Source organism: Echinococcus granulosus (genome assembly GCF_000524195.1).
Source record: "Echinococcus granulosus chromosome Unknown EG_S00004, whole genome shotgun sequence".
In the NCBI taxonomy this organism is placed as follows: domain Eukaryota; kingdom Metazoa; phylum Platyhelminthes; class Cestoda; order Cyclophyllidea; family Taeniidae; genus Echinococcus; species Echinococcus granulosus.
The window spans coordinates 97,586-117,574 of NW_020170384.1; the positions used below are offsets into that span (position 1 = coordinate 97,586).

At 44.5% G+C, this 19,989-nt stretch overlaps 1 protein-coding gene across 1 annotated transcript in view; it reads right to left on the reverse strand. All coding sequences in view use genetic code 11, as the record gives it.

Moving 5' to 3' along the window:
• Positions 1 to 19,656, reverse strand: part of EGR_01012 (Triple functional domain protein) — a gene marked incomplete at both ends in the record, with an annotated part of 23,275 nt that extends 3,619 nt beyond the window's left edge. The window contains 25 exons of the mRNA XM_024490261.1: positions 46 to 279; positions 356 to 793; positions 1,093 to 1,239; positions 1,324 to 1,477; positions 2,350 to 2,528; positions 3,139 to 3,594; positions 6,032 to 6,254; positions 6,393 to 6,706; positions 7,990 to 8,176; positions 8,893 to 9,078; positions 9,989 to 10,290; positions 10,789 to 10,958; positions 11,056 to 11,488; positions 12,034 to 12,354; positions 13,925 to 14,017; positions 14,543 to 14,758; positions 14,828 to 14,992; positions 15,058 to 15,252; positions 16,288 to 16,425; positions 16,726 to 16,976; positions 17,098 to 17,194; positions 17,616 to 17,843; positions 18,077 to 18,265; positions 18,570 to 18,749; positions 18,955 to 19,656. Coding sequence (XP_024355080.1) covers positions 46 to 279; positions 356 to 793; positions 1,093 to 1,239; positions 1,324 to 1,477; positions 2,350 to 2,528; positions 3,139 to 3,594; positions 6,032 to 6,254; positions 6,393 to 6,706; positions 7,990 to 8,176; positions 8,893 to 9,078; positions 9,989 to 10,290; positions 10,789 to 10,958; positions 11,056 to 11,488; positions 12,034 to 12,354; positions 13,925 to 14,017; positions 14,543 to 14,758; positions 14,828 to 14,992; positions 15,058 to 15,252; positions 16,288 to 16,425; positions 16,726 to 16,976; positions 17,098 to 17,194; positions 17,616 to 17,843; positions 18,077 to 18,265; positions 18,570 to 18,749; positions 18,955 to 19,656 — 6,198 coding nt within the window. The remainder of the gene's footprint in view (positions 1 to 45; positions 280 to 355; positions 794 to 1,092; positions 1,240 to 1,323; positions 1,478 to 2,349; positions 2,529 to 3,138; positions 3,595 to 6,031; positions 6,255 to 6,392; positions 6,707 to 7,989; positions 8,177 to 8,892; positions 9,079 to 9,988; positions 10,291 to 10,788; positions 10,959 to 11,055; positions 11,489 to 12,033; positions 12,355 to 13,924; positions 14,018 to 14,542; positions 14,759 to 14,827; positions 14,993 to 15,057; positions 15,253 to 16,287; positions 16,426 to 16,725; positions 16,977 to 17,097; positions 17,195 to 17,615; positions 17,844 to 18,076; positions 18,266 to 18,569; positions 18,750 to 18,954) is intronic.
• Positions 19,657 to 19,989: the final 333 nt, after the last annotated feature.

Here is a 19,989-nt window from a genome sequence, read left to right on the forward strand (position 1 = left end):
ACCCATGGTTGAGATGTTAAGAGTAGAGGGTGAGCGACTGGAAACCTGCGCTGCTCCATCCTCTTCAGCTCTCTTTACCTCCGAGGCAACATCTGTCTCGCTCTCCACAGCAGAGGTAACTGCAGACGCAGTTGGGAGGGCCTGGAGCTCCACCATCGGCGGGGGCAGCTCCAGTTCCACGCTCTCCTCCGAGACGTTGTCCAACAGGGCTGTGTTGTCCTGCGTCGCGACACTAGTCGCCGAAGTGGCCGGATGCTGCGTGGGTGCGGCCAGAGATCGCTGTGTGAATCAATGCAGGGATGGTGTCCCATTATTGGCGAAACTTAGTACATTAAAAAGGGATAATGTGACATACGTTGACAAGAGGAATAGGAGGAGCCATGTCAGCCTTGGAACCACGCTTGCCGGAAGCAGGAGTGCCGGGAAGGACTTGGCGTCGTTCTTTGGTTCCACTGCCTGCGGAGGGAAGCCAACGACGCATCGAACGACGTCCCCCACTGCTGCCACCAGCAGTGACGGAAGCGGCACGGGGATAAACGGGGGCACCAATGAGACGCACAGGGATGAAGCCCTCGTCGACGGGTGCGTTCGGTGACGAAGCACTGCCCGTCACTACAAAGCGCACCAACGCCCACGACGGCTCGCTTGTCCCGTCCGCTTCGCGCTCAGCCGATGCTGAGCCAATTGGTGTGGGCGGAGGCGTACTCACGCTCTCCACGCTCGGATGAGTAGTACGCTGAACTAGCTGCACTATTTGGTGAGCTGCTACTGATATCTCGTTTGGACCTTGAGCCTGTTCACGAGCAAAGAATGCAACGTTAGCACGATATGCGGACAAAACCGACACAACCTACATAGCCAACCCATAGTTCTCATACTTTAAACCACATCCAATAGTGTTCGGGAGACACTCAACTTATCAGTCGCAAGATGAGCAAGCCAGTTATTGTGCTGTTCGAATATTTACACAAAATTCGGTTTTATGTGTTAAAACCAATTAATCCGTAGTGTCGAGACATCAAAGTGAGCATTGGAGAAAGACGAAAATGCGACTGGCTAGTGAACTTCGGCGTTGAAACAGCAAAGACGTACCTGATAGTTTTCGCGAATATAGTAGGCGTCGAGAGTGGAGACGCTATCTGCACCGAGCTTGCCAGAAGCTGCAGAGCTATCCTGATGCAGACTCTGCATGCTGAACATTCGCTCGCGCATTGCCTCTCGAATGGCTCGAACCCACGTCTACGCAAACAGTAATGAATAAACTTCTCATTTTAAGACCCTCCCATAAACGTTTAAGCCTTTGGTGATTTACTAGGGACGAACCTGCTTGACCTCAAGGGAGGGAGCCTTGAGCACCAGTCGATAGTCGTTGACCGGCGGCACGCGGCCCGCCCAAAGAGCAAACTTGCATTGATCGCCCTCTATGTGCTCTGTGATGTTCAGATCAGCCAGAAGGAAACGCGATTTGAACTGGTACCTGAGAAAAAGTTAATCTTATGGGATAACAATGAGTTGATCTCAAGAATCAGTGTTAAACCTAAATTTGACTAAATGCGCGGAAAAACTGCCGGTCTCCTCCGTCATTTGACCCTTCTTTGTAGCCAGAAAGGAATGGAGTTGAATATCCGAGAGTAAAATTGAAGGTAACTAGATGTTTTGGGGTAGTTCCACAGATTCGCAGCTGTTGCCAAGTTTGCATTCTTTGCACTATCCTGTGGATATGACCGAAAAGGCCACTAAAAGACACCCGTTTCCTCGCAAATTGAAGAGAAATTTCAAGAGCTTTATTTACCCTCTCTCCCCTTCTCCTTGCTGACAAAGTTTTCCTATTCTTATTGAATAGTTTAGGAAAGCCATGGAGTACAGCAAGTTACTGATTTGTTTTATGTACAGGACACCTAAAAACCTCGATTATTTGTTGAATGTACTAAAAGAACTGAATAGGAAAAAGATAAAGCAAAATGTACAAATAAAATGTAGAAAATTAGAGACAAAAATAGGTTATAAACGGGAAACAAGCTCCCATATGTTCAACATCCTGGTATCTGAGGCGGGGCTCAAGAATAAGCATACACCTGAGGTGCGAATAAACTAATCAGGGTAGTGATACTCGAGGTGGAAATGAGTGCGGAAACATTCCGACGCTGATTTTACGAGGCTCACACATACAATCAAAAAGATCGAGGGCAATGTACGCGAGCGAGAGGTCACCTAGCTGAGGAGAGATGCCTTAATTTTAACAAGTGTTAAGAATCATGCGTTGAAAAGCAGGGCAGGATTGTGCATCGGTGAATGCCAACTAAAGATTATGCGATTGCATGTATGCAGGCAGAAAAAAGGTATGCCTACTTCATTTTGCTTTCCCCAGGGTTGACAGGACACTCCTTGGCAAGCACGAGGCAGATATCAAAGAGGAAGACACGCCGCTCACGAGACTTCTTGATGAGCTGTTTGGGCTCCCACACGGTGAATTGGTCCTGCAACACCACGTCGCCGAGGCATGATATCGGTAAGTCTTCTGGTAGGCCCTTGAAAAAACGAAACACAAGAGGCGATTCTCTTACCCGTGTATGCACTAATGTACGAGCTTCAAGCAAATGCCTAGCGGGACGCGCACACATCCTGATGTTTGACATTCATTTGCATAAGACCCTTTTTTGGAACTGTGCACAGTACAAACAGATGTGAATGCGTGCGAAAACACAGAACCCTGATCAAGTCAATGCCGTGTTACAATTTAACTACAAATGAAATATGTAAAAACCGAACAGTGGAAGTCCAATGACATTACCGCGAACATCTGCGCTTAAATGCTCTAATAAACTGTGATGAAAATACACAACTTTAGTACATGATTTTCTGCCGGGTAAATTGCACCAACTTTTCCTCCAAAAAGCAGAACAACCTGTTTAACGTTTCTAATACCTTGATCTTAATGATACGTAACGAAAGCCATTCAAGATCTTGAACAGGTAATAACCTTTTGCAAACGTGACCTTTTGTTTAGCAATAATATAAAAAAATACGTGACCTCGAACTGATTCGAGCATAAGACGCTAGGCAGTTGCACCGAGTCTGTGCAAGACCCAGCGTTTCTGGGGCTAAATTAGGCCCAGTTAATGCAGCACTCAGGACTACCTGAAGCATTCGGAGGTGGATGGCTTCATTTGCCTTTTTAGGCACAGCCATCATGACATCGAGGCCCTCGGACAGCTCACCGGCAGAGGATTTGTCGCAGCATTCGCGGATTTCACGTAGCAGAAGCTGGTACTTTGTGATTCTTTGCACGGGCTTGATGAGAAAGGACTGGAGTGGCTCGCTCAGCTGATAACGCAGCTGCAGACGCCCGAAGAAGTTCTCCGTGTCAGCTACAAGGATTTGCATGGAGTCTTCTTTATTGACGCAGTATTCCACGTAGAGACCCGCCAATCGGTCACCGAAGGAGACGAAACAGTGACCCACGTCCTCGGGCAGAAAGTCACCGCCACTGGCATACTTACAGATCTCGGGCTCAAAAAATTTCTCATGGAAGTGGTAGATCTCCTCCAGATTACCATAAACAATGCTTTCCTTGCCGGCTATGTATGAGGGGACCTGAAATTTTTAAATAATAACAGCAAAATAAATGCAGAAATATCCAACCTACGAAGTTGGTGGGATAATGAGACAACTGGCATAAAAGGTCAGCCAGTTAATTTCACGGTACGATTAATTATTGGGATTGCGTGACTGTGGTTAATGCACATTATCTCAATGGTAGATTTCGTAGGATGCGTAAACACCAGAAAGGGCTTAAACCAACTTGGTCAGGGAACAAAGCGCACTTAAAAATTAACTGAAAATTTCAAGTAGTAAGGTTTTATGATGCAATGAGAAAGTAGTTGCGCTGACAATATTGCGAACGATTGAGAACAACCCCAGCTTTTTGACACCACGGATAAGAGTAAAGAAGCAGCATTGCTACCGCAGTGAAGACGAAGCAGAAAATGCACTCTAATCAGAAGCATTACGATGCACACTTATAGTCAACACGAATAGCCTGTCTAGACGATCCTGACTGCCATAGCATGGCATTATAAAACGTTGACATTTTACATCTAATATGAGTGGGAACGGGGCGTATTATTAAATGAATGTTTAATTTAGCATATTTTGGTACATAGCAAAGCAGAGCATAAATTCGGACGATTCGAGGTTACCAATGAGAGTATAAGATTAATGAGCGACTTTAAAACTCGTGATTACAATTTGACAATGACTACAGTGCAAGGAAGTGAACAGATCAGGTGCTAAACCATCAAATGGCTGAAACCAGTACGCCTACGACATCTGATAAGAAGTCTGTTTTTACGATACCGCATGCACGTAAACGGGTAGCACAGAACTGCAACAAAAGATAAGCAGGTTCAAGGAGAGCAAGACACACACGGTATTGATTATATCGGATGGAGGTGCGTAAATCCGACATTCTAAGGGGAATTCTTGGTCTAGCAAAGTTACTTTTCACGACAATGGAACCAATTCACCTTAGACTGGGTGGTCTTTGAGGCAGAAACAGTGCATCATGTCGTTGGAATATGCATTGTCTGTTCGTCACTGTGCCAAACATACACAGGCACATTTACGGCTGCTTACGTGCGATTCATTCCCTACATGAATGCTGCCTTTGTGCATAGACATTATGCGACGTTGTGACATCGCAAGACTGTCTTATTTCTAAGGCTAGCAGGCACCACGTGGAGTTCCGGATCTAATACGCTGGTAGGAATTGCTGCATTTGGGTGAACAAATGAGTTAAAAAAAGCGAGCGGTAAAGCCGCTGTAACGTTTGATTCGCCTAATGTTACAATGAAGGCAGGTGAACTTCGATTGAAACCTGCAGTAAATCCACTCTAACCGATTGAGAGCAAGTATTTATACCATCCTAGAAGTAACAATTTGAAAGGTGTAAAGCAGAGTATCTAAGCCATGAAACGTGTGAAAAGTGAAAATCGTGGATGTAGTACGGATGGTAGCTAAATCGCACCTGTACTGAGGGCATGCAACATCGCGCACATTCATCACTAAAAGGTCAGTTGAGGCTGTTGAAAATGACCGAATGGGATTGGCTATGTTAACCGCAAAAAAATCCTACCAACTTTCCAAAGTACCGTCTCAAGTAAACCGCGGATGTGAATTTGAATTTACGAGACACCTTTAATTAGAACAGGAGAGAGACGCGTGAGAGGCACTGGCACTTGGCAAGGGTGGGAGACCTTAAGGAAATTTAATCGAAGAAACAGACGCCTAGTAAATGCCTTTGACCGATCTGGACCATTTTCACACACCCTAATACCACCGAATTCATCATGGTGGATGGATATTTATGTGCGCGGCTGTAGACGCAATTAATGCTGTCAAGTTCGATAGGCACCACTATTTAGTCATTTAGTGCACTACTTCCTCCAGTACAACGAATGCTCAACATAGTACGATAGCAAAGCCCAAATTAAACGAGACTTGGAGTTTGGAAACAAAAAAGTTAGTTAGAAGGACAGGGAAGGTTAAAAGTTTAAATTAGTTTCCCAATTTTCCCAATGATGAAAGTGACGGTCTTGATTGGAGCTGAAAATCAGGTACTAACCAAACACAAGCCCTATTTTTGGAATGGTGATGATGTCAGAATCATGGAAATCCTGAACCTCAATAACAGCAATTACCATGGTGCATGCGCACATTCGCCCATATGAGAGACAGCCTCTAAATGCGTACTTAAAAAGAATAGCCAGAACAAATTAACCTTAAAATAGAATAGGCGTACGTGCCTGGACTAAAAACCCCAAAGTTCGGCAATAACGTCATCCAAAAAAGAGCAAACGGCCTTTTTTGTCACTGAAAAGCCATTGTAAGAAAAGTGCGCGCAAATATACGCTCAAAAATGGGCGCAATTCAATAGGAAAATCGCAGAACTATCGCTGCTGGCAAGTAGCCTCAAGGACAAGGTGAGGAGAACAAGGGGAAAATTAGTGATGCCTCCACTACATAAACTTACCGGAATATCTACAGGCGGATTCATAGTGCCGGCGTGGAAAGTCTCAAGACAAGTGCGAAGAGCCAAAACGTAGGCTCGCTCTGTGGTTACCAGCTCACGGAGGATATTCTGGCGTCTGTTTATGAGTTTCCGCTGCTCCTCCGTCAAACCAACCGTAGCGGTGATACTTGGCGTTGTGTCACTTGACGCCACTCCCGAGCTTCCTGTGCTTGACACAGAGGTTCTAAACGATCAGACATGCGTACATATGCACAATGAAACCATAATCTTAAACCCTTTGTACCACGTGTAATAACTAGGACGTTGCTGTGAAAAGAAGGCAAAGTGGGTAAGCGAAAAAGTAAATTCAAAAGGCACAAACCTGTTGGAACCGGTGCCAGTGGAACGCATCTTGGCTGCAGCAGCAGAGGCAGAGTCACTCTCAGGTGGTCGAGGCGTCTCCACAGGGGCGACGCAGGCGTTGAGGCGGTGATAAGTCTTGAGAAGACTATCGGAGTGATGGGCACCCACTCCGGCCTCAAGGAGGGCCTTCAGGGACTGGCAGGCGCGCTTCACCGTGGCGAAGAGGGACGATTGGCGTGGCAGCAGAGGCAGTGCCACCTTCGGGTCCTCCGCTGATTTCACCGGGCCACCCACGAATTGCAAGATGCGACGCGCGAGATCGAGCATCTCAGCCTAAAGTGAAAAAAAGCAGCACATCAATGTTTCATTTTCAATCTGGGACAAGTAATGGCGTTTGGACAAAAAATGTCAGAAAAGTTCTTGTTTCTTATTGAATGAACCCTAGTGCCCATGTTTCTGATCCAAAGCCCTTCCGTATAACCATAGCAGTGGTCATTAATCGTCCGTAGCGTATGTGGCAAAAGGAGTACCTTGCGGACAACACAGCCGAAAAATAACCATATAGAACTATTTGCCCTTGGCGTTTGTTCAGTATCAAAGTGGTTTTCCGAGAAAATACGAAGCCACTTTTTCGCACATGAAACAAATAAAGGGGTAACACATCAATCAATAAGAGGCAGTTTAAAAAGCATATCACCTTTGAAAGACAAATGAAACAAAGGAAATATCTCTGCAACCATTTGTAGACTGGAAAATCACTATAAAATTAAAGGAACTCCTCTTCGCCATCGCATTGCGTACTTTGTCCACGAACGTACGAAGTACTGCGTGCTTCGTATAAACAAGGTAAAAAATACGCCTAATTTGTTATCAGAGGCCGTTTCACTAGATCGTACACCCGTCCCTAAAATGCAAACGATGGGATGCACTAGTCCCCTTCATGCCATGAGGAAATCCAAGTACAAGCCGTTAGGCAAGCATGGTCGCGCTTACAGAAAAGGGCCGATTTTCCACACGCAGAAAAAAATAAGGCTGCGCAAATTTAACGGGGCACCAACTAAGCTATTTTATACGGGGCTGAAGGGCGAAATCACACTGAAATTGTAGCTTTTTGCTGCCTCTCGTCTAACAACACGTGAAGAGGACCCAACCAACAACTTCGCTACCACCGCCATCGTACTAGGGATTAATGCGTCAAGAGAGCACTTCAGAATTGCTGGTAGGCATTGGAAACAGTCAAAAATTACTGCTGCAGCGCAGACAGCAAGAGAAGGAGGCTTATCTATACAAAGCATTGGCACAAGGAAAGGCCATGCTGGAGGAATATTGGCATTAGCTAGATCAGCCGATTTTATATTTCCACATGATGAGTGCTGGTACATTATTAATATCATGTTCTACACTTCTGAAAACACTAGATATTCACGCACGAGACTACAGCAGGGCGAGTGCAGTTATATTTACTTATGTCTTGCTACAAGTTAGAGCCACCCTTTGACATGTCAGCGATTCGTTGCAATAGCTGTCACGGAATAGGATGCACCCTATGACTGAATTGTCAACAGTTGATACGATACAGTGTGTAATTCACAGTGAGGGTCAGCAATGTAACTCACCTCAACAGTCACAAATTTGACACACTCCTCGAAACGACGGCGTTGGGCGGCCCAGGCCTCAAGCACGGCCTGCTCCTTGGCCATGAGGTCAGCCATGTCACTGCGAATTCGCTCCTCCACTTTAGTCCTACAAGCCGTCGTGGGGGGCTGTCGGTGCAGATACTTCATGAACAGCTCCGAGGTTCGTCTATTAAATAGACCAAATTATGAAAAAGTTGAGGCGTTGACCCTCAGGAGAAGAAGCCAATCACAACATCAAATGTAAAAAAAACAATCTGGTCAATGTTCCAGTGATAAGACGCATGCCCGATGCAAGATATAGTCCAAACTACCTAGACGTCGTGGACACGGGAGCTGTACCAGTTGAAATTCACTAGAGACGCAAGCGTACGCGCATGACTAATCGAAGCGCCGCTATCACTGCTGCTGGTCTTTTTGTCTGGCCTTGTCTCCGCCGTTCAATGCCACACTACACCATAAACTTAGAAGAGATACCAAGACCAACATCGCAGCAGCAAAGGTGGCGTACGAGTAGTTAACTAAATAACGGGTCTTAAAGAAAGTTATGAGTAAAACACTGATACTCATAAACGGAAACAATTTGTAAAAAAGAACAACTAATAAATGAATGTTTCAAGAATATAAATTTTTGGGAAACATGAATCTCCATGGACGATAAAGCCTACCATTGCGCGGTTTGATATCTTAAATACGAACTATAGGAAAGGTAAGGACTCTGGAATCCCTTTTCCCGAATCCGAATAGGGCAGTTTATCAACGTGTTCGCATAAATAGGTTAAGTATATCTAGTTTCGACATTCGGTAGAGGGTAAGCAAAGTTAATAAACGTGGCAGCATAACAAAACGGTTTCAATTTGCAAATATAGCTGATGTGTTACAGACCTGGCAAGAATACACGCCTTCAGGAAGGCCTCCTTCTGCTCGCCGTGCTTGCTGAGGAGATCATTGAGGTAGGACTCAACGTTTCCACTGTTAAGTGCCTTGTCAGAGCGACACCAGTCCTCCTCCCGCCGGTAATCCTTCTCCAACGAGCGCAGCACTGATATCACCTGCTCGGAGGTCTTGTACCTGAACGATGAAGCATATCAATGGACACAGTCTTCCACATTCCCTCAAATATAAAGGATAGAATTTTCTGGTGCTTAATCTGGGGATTAGGGCTCCCCAGAACAAGAATGCGGAAATACTGAAATGCATTTCATGGGACGATTGATAGCCTTTAACACCAAAGCTGGATGAAATTCAACAAATAATTTGATAAAAAGCTTCTGGTTTAAAAAATAGTCTATAGGCACCAGGATGAAGGCGATCCCAGTTGTGAGGCCAGGTGGTACGTAACAAACACAACTAGTGGATCATTAGTAAACCATTAGTGCACAAGACACCATGAGAATAGAGTATAGAAGGGGGAATGTCCTATTTGAGCAACAACGTGGGTAGGTTTGAGCGTCAAGTCAACCCAACCACCAGAGGCGGGTGGTCTACAGGTGTCTACTCAGATGGACGTGCGTGCGCTATGTTCACGTTGGCAGAGCAGAAATCAATTGCACTGATATAGTGGGATAGTAGAAATACTGTTAGTGAAATACTATGCTCCACAGGTTAGACTAAGTAGAAAGATGGGTAGATTTCAATTCTGAATAGCGGAATCGTACCGACGGATAGCGGTAGCCATTTGAACTAATCGTTTTCTAAATCTGATTCCGTATTGCAAATGTTGTCCAAGACGAAGCACCCGTTTAAGTGCCAGGATTGCCTATTAATCGACTCAATCAATTCGATGATAAAAGTTGTACGTAGCAACAGGAAATTCTGACTGGAGGCCTACCTTTGAAGGGAACTCGACCGATGATAGTTAATGTTAGCAAAATATTATCGCCATTTCGAACCACAAGGAAGCGTGTTCTAGGGACATTAAAGGGCATTTGAGCGCCGTCGCCTTGACGGAGGTGCAGTAATTATGGGGAAATGAGAATACCAGTTGGTGGCGGCGATGAGGAGCTTATGTTTCTCCTCGGCGGCGTAGACGAGTTTCTGCCAGCGCTCGGCGACGTTCTCCGCGACCGCCTGGAAGTCAGCGCGGCGCGGATGGTCAGCTGCAACGGACTGGAGAAGGTAGGAGGCTCGCGCAGCACACTGCACTGCCTCGGGGTGCGCGTCGTTCAACACGGGCTGGAATTTGTCGTGGTCCGTCTGCATCGCTTCAGCCTCCGCCAGACTTGTCGGAATCACCGCCGTCTGGTAGAGGATCACCTCACACTGCCCAATCCATTTCAACACCTACAATCAACCATTAAGTTGGGTCAATTTCTGGCCGAGCAGAATACTACAGCTAATGCTCCATCTAAATAACTATAATAAAATGATAAAGCAAGTTGATTGCTGTTTAATCATATCACAGAGTGTTTAAGTCTAGCTAGTAATATTCTTCGCACTGGATTTATAATTGCCAATACATCGAAGCATCAGCCCTTCCCGTGATGCATCAGTATCTGTCATTTTCCATTAAAATGGCGGATTTTTGTAACCTAGACATTCTATCACTCGTATGTTGGGCATGCGCCGGATTGATTTGTCGGGGAATATTATGCAATGAACAGAATATGAGTAGAAGCCCCCATTGGTTCCCTGCCCGATACGGGTATAAGCCGACAGTCCTTTTTTCTAACTAATGAGAGCTTCATTCAACCATTTTTGCGTTAGTAATATGTACCCAACACACCAAGCCATTGACGAAGCTTGAGAAGTATTAGTAGTTGAAAAGAAGGCATGACAAACTTGTCTAGACTGAGACTGAAGGCGACGCCAATCGAGTTCATTGCTAACACGCTCATTGATTTCGTCAACAGTGGCAACAGATTCACCGAGTTCGGAAATAAGACGATGCACGCGCTCGACTGCAGTCTCGGAACTATCACCAACACCTGAGTCACTGGATCCCGGACCTCCTGGAAGAAAAATTAGTATTATAGATCCTGTTTTTAGGCCCGTATTTGGTTTAAAGCGAATAAAAACAGGAATGCTTCCAAAAGTATTCTCAATTACCGGCAGGAAAGTTTACTGCAACCGACTCAAAGATGCGTATAAGTTCACCGCCTTTGTCGAGTACTTCTTCCACCTTCGGAAGAATAGCCGTACAGGAGACGTTTACCTCCTCTAAAGCGGAAATGCTAGGTGCCTTTCGAGGATCTGATATCCAGTAGAGATCAGTGGCAGCGGTAGAGATAGAGGAAACACCGGAAGTGGAAGGCGCAGCGCTGGCAACGTTTGACTCCGTCGCTGCTGTCGGGGCCGTAGGGGAAGTCGAGGGGACTGCAGATGTAGCATTGACCACAGCCGTGATGGCAGGCACGTCTCGACGTAAACCCTCCATAGAGTTGTGCACGTCGGCTTCAAAGAGACGCAATTGCATACACAACTCCAGTCTCATTTGGCGGTCCCCTAGAAGCTCCCACACAGCGTCACGCTCGTTAGTAACCTGTAAAGGAAAAAGCAGATGATATAACTAAAAGTAGAACCATTTGACCTATTTAACCAATTTAATCTTTCACTGTGGTTGAAAGCTCTTCGCGGAGGCAAATAGTCGTTGGAGTGGTGCAACTTAACTCCAAGTACAAGGAAGCCAGAGAAGTGGGTTTAGTGTGTTATGAATAATAAACAAGAACAATTAGACAAACAGGAAAGGGGTGTCAATGAATAACAAGTCAAGCAGACGGGCCGGTGAGAGAAAGTAAGAGTCTTTTCTTTTCGCACGAACTATTGACAGAACTTTCAGACAAACAGATCAATCACACAAACAGATAGTAAATCCCAGTTATTTTCATGGGACGGCTTGAGCTTGCAGGCGCTCTCTGTGGTGTGTTCACGTGCTCCAAGCGAGAGAGACCAATGTAAAACACGGAGCATTAATGCGGGTTGGCCAAAAAAAGTTAACTCGAGGAAATCAGCTCAATTCCAATAAACGTGGAGGGCATAAAAATACCAAAAAGATTAAGTGGCGTGAAGCTAAAAGGGTTAATGAACCTGAGTGAGGATGGAGCGAAGATGCGCAGCCTCCTCAGAGTCCTGAAGCCGTGAGATGAGAACCTTTCCTTCGGAGACGACTCGTTTGACCGCCACCTCGAGGCTGTCTCGGTGCTGGCGGAAGGCGGTCAGTTCGTCGTCCATACCCTCTATAGTGGGTGGGAAGTGCTCCCCAGGGTTGTAGGCCTCGCTGGCATTGTGCAACCAATTTAGCACCTCCTTCGTGTGGCCATAGAATCCGCAAGCTAGATCCAGCATCTCACGCCTCGAGTCTACTGCATTGGTAAAACTTGTTATGCGTTGTTGTAGCTTGGCTGCCTCCTGTACAGTAAAAGGTTGTCAAATACTCCAATAAAGACGAGATATAATGATGGAAGTACGAAGTGGCAAGAGGCAACCAGTAGGCTTTTTGCCACAAAACGGCCAAAACGAAATAACTTACGAGCACCTTGACTCGAGACCTCTGTACGGTAGCACAAATAAAACGTAGCATTTCGCACACCAGTAATGTTTGTCAACAGCACAATCAAAGTAGATAGATTAGTAGTACCATATAAAAATCCTCAAGATTATATTGCCTAGGTTATGAGTCGGTGATTTGATTTACTGAATGATACCATTTCCCACAGGTCAATTGCTACCACCAACCGCACAACTAAGCCCTTAATGGAGAAAGGTATGGCATTGCTAAAAACCCGACCAATAACAAAACAAATGGTAACGCCTGCATCCTCAACACGTGTATTGTTAAGTTTCTCAAATGTACGACAAATAATAGTGAAAGGTGCGCTGTGGTGCTGTCGTATGACAGAAACTCCTAGTAAACACATGCTAGATTTCTACGACTAGTGACGCAAATGGTCATGATTTCATGGAGTGAGTAACAGGTATGCAATTTGGGAAAAATACAGTCAAAAATAGTTCATATGAAGGATATATTAATAGTCTGGCGGATTTAAGCAACAGATAAGCCAACATGTACAGAACTAGTAGCCAATCTGCATTCCAATAAATGCCAAGATCAATGACACGGAGAATCAGCCGTTAACTTATCTCAAGAAATTCAAAATTTTCAAGTGGATGAATGTAAAATAAAAAGGAAGTGCACTTTGCATTGATCAGAGGAGCCAGTTGTTCAAGAGATGCCAGGGCAAGTAGTCCGCCAACATAATGATACGGACTATTAGACTATGAATCAAATGGGGAAAAAACGAGGCAACATCATTTATTGCTCGCGCCTGCGAACAGTGCTGCATTTCGAAGAGGGAAGTAGTTACGTGGTTGCGCATGCACATGTGGTGAGAACAGCCCCAGAATCTACCAATAGAAGGCCGGATGACATGCATGTTTATGCCATCAATGTTAGCCTCGCACCTCATTCAAGCAAGACAAGACCATATAAGAAACGTAGCCCTATCTCCTCAGGATGGAATCATATGCCATGTTTTGTTGTGAACACAAGACAGCGCAAGCTAGTATCAAGGTTGCCGAGTTTGCGCTTTATGCGAAACGTCGAGAAATAAGCCAGCTTTAGGAAGTCTGGGAACTGTGATAACTTCTGGACAGTCATATTACGGGCGGAGGCGATCCAATCTTCTAACTGACGGAAGTTTTCAAGATAACAACATTGGCGACATTAGAATGTGCGAAAAGCATACACACGCAAACGTGAAACCGCTGTGATAAAAAGTGAAGGGACGAGTAGAGGGGAGGGGCCATTCCCAAATGCTATTCAACCTGACTTCTAGTGAAAATGCGACATTTTGGTCGTCTATAGAACTTGTGATCTACGCAAAGGTGGGACCACATTGATAAGGCGAACTCGTATAACGTCATATGAAAGCAAAATACAGTTAGACGTAAAAAGGCGCTCTTAAAAGTAGACACTCACCTGACGGACTTCACGAGGGTTCTCTGCCTGGGAAGCGAGTTCCTCGACTGCAGAGATCAACTTATCTGCATTAGTAAGGGTGTTGGCAGCAACCTATAAGCAGGAAACATAATGGCATGGTTAGTCTGGTAAAGTACCTACTTCGAAAAGGGTTTATTTGTTTCCTAAAGCTTTAACCACCCACCGATTCTACAACTAAGCATAATGCATAAATCAACTAGTTGTTTTGAAACAATATTGAGTAAAAGTGATCAATTAAAGTCATTAATCAACTTCGCCATACAAAACATGAACTTATATCACAATCAGTACAATTAAAATATCGTCTTCAAGAATGAAAACACAATTTTTGGTTAAAAAAAGGGTGCACTTAAAGTGAAATTAAAAATACACCAAAATAAGCAAAACGAGTACCATAGCTCCAAAACATAGGGTAAATATTTGTTTTGGAGTCGCTCACGAATGCAGCCAAACGATGTGGAGCTTCCAACGGCTGCAATAGCCAAATAAGGACACTGCCTCTCGATTTCACCTTCTCAAATCAGGGGATTACGAGACTGACAACCAAGAAGCAAGATTAAAGGAACGGTAGCGGCAAAGGAATTCACGAACACAAACCTGTTCAAACTGCATGTGTGCATTATAGAGCTGCTCGGCCCGCTGGCTTGACTTGCCAATGGCAGTTTGCCGGGCAAGGAAGGGCTCGCCGTGGTCTGAGAGCCACGTAAGAACCTGCCCCACATCCTCCTTGAACATGAGCAGTGCTAGACGAGAGGTGAGCCTGGATTTTCGGTCGGTAAAAGTTCGCTCCAACCGCTTATACCACGCCCATAACTGGAAGCAGAGACAAGGTTTTTGAGAGGAGCAGAAAAGAGTTTGAGCTCAATGTTGTTCACCACATACTTCGTGCACCAAGTCGGCACAATGCTTGCGACCCTGAGAATAGTCGATCGCAGCTGTGAGTGAAGTGTGCGACCCACCGGTGACTGGGGCACTCAGAAGATCTACCATGGCTCTGCCGTCTCTACAGGCTTCTTCGTAAGATTGCTGAATATCTTGCCAACGCTCCTAATGGGAGGATGAAATTCACGTAAAAAAAGCTAGTTTCAAGATAGAGAGAAGTTTATGCGTACTTGGATAAGCCTCAGGGCCTGATTCAAATCGTTGACGTTGGTGCCAGAAACGTGACGCACGCTGGTCTCCCAAGTGGTGCAGTTATTCAGGAAGGCCTCAGCGCGAGTGTGGAAACTGGTAGAAAGCTGAAGCACTCGAGAGCGCTCTTCGAGAGCCGTAGTGAAAGACTTTCGCTCATGTTCCAACTCATTCGCCTGTGAGTTGAGTAAATGAAATTAGATTAATAAGTAAGCGAGAGGAAAATTCGACGTTAAATTGCATGAGAGCAGGAAAAGGACACTTGTACGCAAACTAAGCTAGAGGTGATTCATAGAGATTGACAGTGAAGGTGACGCCTATAGCAGTAAGCGATCGAAGCCATCAACTTCTGTTTTGAAAATTATGTGAGCGTCCTGCGCATAAATACTCGCATCACAGATAGGACAGCAACAAACTCTCTTCCAGAGACGCTCACCTTCAGCTAAACATTCCAATTTGCGACGAGATATGTTAGAAAAGGAAGAAATTGTCATTCAGGAAATGGAAATTCTTGTGGTAATACAGACTTAAACCACATATTTAAAAAACCCCACAGAATTATCAACATTTCAGAGACCTGAAAATGTGTCGGTTAAGCTACTGAACCAATCTTATCCGTTCAGCTGCTCGGAAAGAACACACATAACAAAAATACACATATTCAGTCTTGAGAAAAAAAATCCTTCTGAAATCATTCAAACTCAGGTTTAACTTGAAGAATTAAAGGGCGGAGGACTATTATTAGAAGTCATCAACGATAAAACTATTATCACATGTGAAGGTGCATCACATACGAATTAAAACTGTACGAAGAGCCAATAAAGCGTTATTGATTCAAGTGGATATTTCCTGTGCCTCGTATCTTCGGCGAAAATATTTGTCACCATAGAACAGAGAAATCAGGCACTACACGTACACAAACAGAAGAAGAGCATGACCTCGTCCCTCCTTGGAAGGTTAAAATTGCTGAGAAAGGAGGCCATGAAAAAACTAGTCTCTCGCATCACTGCACCGAATACAGTATTGTTCTCCAATTGCAACTGATGTTATTGATAACTGCCCACCAATTTTAAAGAAAATTGTTCGCATGAGAAAAATGGTATGCAAGTGAGATAATGATGACCGAACATGCAGTGCTGGAATGGTCAAAAAATGTACATTTCGTTGTAGCGAAGCACCACAATAGAGATAGCAACCGAAAGTAGTCTCACTTGCTTAAGCATCTGCTGACCGGCAAAGTGTCCGGTGTCGGCCAGCATACGAGCGATTCCCGTAAGGCGTGACACCTGCTCTCGCACTCCACTACACTTCTGCAGGAATTGTCGGTGCTGATTGTGCAACTCGACAGCCTGGAAGGTTTACAAAAGGTCAATGTTTGACACGCCCAACATGGGCATAAAAAAAGAAAAGCATCTTTATGATAATGAATGCAAGTGTTAGGATCGAATGTAGAAGCCAGTGTTACGACCTTATAGCGACGAAGACACAAAACAAACCTACTTCGCAATTTACAGAGCTGAAAAAAGACGTAAAATAATTTTTAAGGCTGGATATAAACACACTATGAACTAGGCTATATGATAGAACATTCGGACGAATTAAAGGTTTTTATGAAGTCTTTTATTAAAGAAAAACAGAAAGCGGGAGACCTGAGAAGCAGTTTCGCCTATATCGGCGTGTTCAGTGAGAAGAAGCACACTTTGCTGCTCCAGCCATGCGGTCATGCGACTGGCGTCGTCCTCGAACAGACGAAATTGGTAGATTTGCTCCAAGCGCGTCCTCCCCGTCTCCCACTTCTGCTGAAGGTGCGCTCGAAACTCGTACAACTGAGTCACAGTCTGACGCACTTGTGGGATTAACTGAAGTGGATAAGGGAAATCAGCAAAAGGCAACAGGCATACTTTCAACACAAAGGAGGAAATACATCACCAGATGTGTTCGCCAAAGGCACTAGTAAATCCACGAAAAATCATAATAAAGCCTAATGTACTTCACAAAGCTTGTGACATTTTGCGATGTACCTGATAATAACTTTCCAAAACGTAATTTGAGCAAAATTTCAATCCAAGTGTAATTTAGAGGGGATAAGTACCAGTTGTAGGAGATTTCATACGGAACCTAAGTACTCTACTTTAAAACAAAACGGAGGCTCTGATCCTTCAAACAATTAAAGGGGTATTAGCTGAAAAACAGTTGGTTATATTTAATGGATTGGAACCTAACCGACCCGTGCCTTAAGTACACGGAAATCTGCTGAAAACATCACCTCCGAACCATTAGCAGGCTTAGCTAATTGGCTTAGAAACAATTATGTATGCAGAAAGTGAATGTGCTGACGGCGAATGTGATGCGTCGAGACATTGATTGAGAATTAGCAGTTAACGAATTTTATTCAAAAAACGGATACAATGCATAATGAGGAAGTAAGACAGACTGCCATCACGGTCATCCCAGGAAAAAAATAAGCCAAGATCCGAAATCAAAAATTGGAAGTGAACTTCATGTGCGTAATTTAATCGAAAAAAGCAAACCAACTTACCTGCTGGAAGTCTGGGTTCATGGAGACCCATGAGGAGGGTACGTAGGAAGCCCCGGAGCTGCTTGCTGCATTACCGACGCTACTAGGAAGACCGGCTGCCGCGGTAGAAACAGCCGTAGCAGCACCGCCCGATGCGGAGGCGGAGGCAGCTGCAGAGATGCCGTAACGGAGCCAAGCTGTAAGGCGATCCGACTCCGCCTCCAGTGCGGGTACGGGAGCTTGCATTACCTATGAGGCAAGATCACACGGTATTCAACCTAACCAGTCTCCCCCGCAGAATTTAAATAAAATATGTTAGATAATTCGTAAGTAGACCCAGTTGCTTCGATATTCTTAAAGCAACAAACTAAAACGATTACAATTACTTGTACTACAAAACCATGGGTACTTTTATGCCGCTGGACTGCTTACGTATGAACAACGGTTCAATCTAAATTGAAAGTAACGAAGCTGAAACACACCTTCAAACGAACTGACCGGTGGTCCTCTAATGCGCGTTTCGACTCCTCGACAGATTCAGGGTTCTGTTTTTGGTCAAGAAAGCAGTACAGTTGACTGAACTTATCAGACATGTCATGAGCGAACATGAAGAACTCCTCCAAACAGCACCGGATTTGAATCCACTCTTCATGGTTGTAGGGAAGGGTACCCTGAAAAATTTAGAGCTACATCAGAACTGGCATAAATCCAGCGGACAAGGAAACTCATGTAGCATCAAACAAAAGTCAGCAAACTAAAAAGAACCAAATATAAAATGGCTATGAAGGTGCTCATTCAAAGCCAAAATGAAATTGGCAGTGTAGTGTTGAACAATGATCAGTGAAAATATGGCTAGATTTCGCAGGGAGGATCACAATTCCACAGCAATTGATTAGAACTGAGGGACGGATAAACGAAGAAGATTAAGTGAAGAAATTGTCTGAGTACAAACCAACAAGAGGAGCTTAGACTAACCTCTAAATCAGCGGTCAGCTGACTGGCATCAACTTCAAGGAAAAGCTGTTCAACGGACACCAACTGAATGTTGAAGCTGAATTTCCCAATAGACATTTGAACCTTTTGCTTTTCCAAATATTTGTCTGGTTTAATAATATACGCCATTGCAACGTTTCCGCCTATACACTCTTCGATAACCTAATGAAGAGCAAATAATAAACTTAAGTCGATAAAGACAACTAGATGTGACAAATCCATTAAGGAAGCTACAATTTTTAGATATTTAAAATTACCTACAAGCTATGACAAACTGGCTCAAATACATTCCTTACCATAGAAAGATAAAACAGACTAGACAGGGAATAGTAAACAACAAAGACAAAAATTTCATAAAAAAAAACACCTTTAATACAGGCTTCACGCTATGCCAAGTAGTCCCACTGCGCATGTCAATGATAACGGCAAATCCCAGTTTCTTTACATTCTCCTCAGGGAGATAGGTAAGGTATAGAACCAGAAAATAGAGTTCCTCGAGAGGTAGAAAATCGGCATGAGAATTGGCAGGGAAGCAAAGAATCGGTCCACCATTTCGAGTGCGACCTCCAGGCAACATTGCATATTTTCCGCGAAGAAGAGGTATCAATTCAGCAGCACGAAGTCTGGCGCCAGAGGGTTTATGCCCGCCTTTACAATTACTATTGAGAGAAGCATAACCAGAAGTTCCGCTGCTAATGCTAGCTGTGCAACCACTTTGATTAGATTGGCAAGACTGCGGGCTATGTCTAAATATCTCTGGGTGAACTTGCCGCCCAAGGTGGTGCTGCGAAGCACTTTGAGGGCGACCTTGCTGATAAACACGGGGTAGTTGAGGATGAACGCCATATGCAGTATGAACAGCAGCCGTAAGAGGCACTCGCAAACCACTGCTTACTTTCACATGGAGTGGAAGCTGTGGCACTCCCTGCGACCGATGCTGATTGCCAGAAGAATGCTGGTCGTGGAGATGGCAATTGTGGCCGGAACTAGACAACCGATTCTCGCCGATATGAGATGGTCGATAAAAGTCTAAAACATCAGAATCTATGTGTTTGCTAGAATGATCCATAATGCAAGCGCGTCACAACAACGAAGCGAGGCAAGTACAACCCGCCAAGAATCAAGAGTTCACAGACTGCACGTGATCAAAATGCGCGGAAGAAAAGACAAATGAGGCTTTCAACATTCATTCTATAAAACAAAAAGAAACAATTTGCGAAATTAATACCTTTACTACAAGCTTAACAAGCATTCCTAAAAAACCCTTGATTGAAGATGCTTTTGACCTGCATTAGCAAATATATAGAGAGGCAAATGAGCATCATTCACAACACACTCTGTTAAGTAAACCGTATATTTTTTCCACTATCGGCAGCTATGGTGATGAACCCTCTTTTTCCAC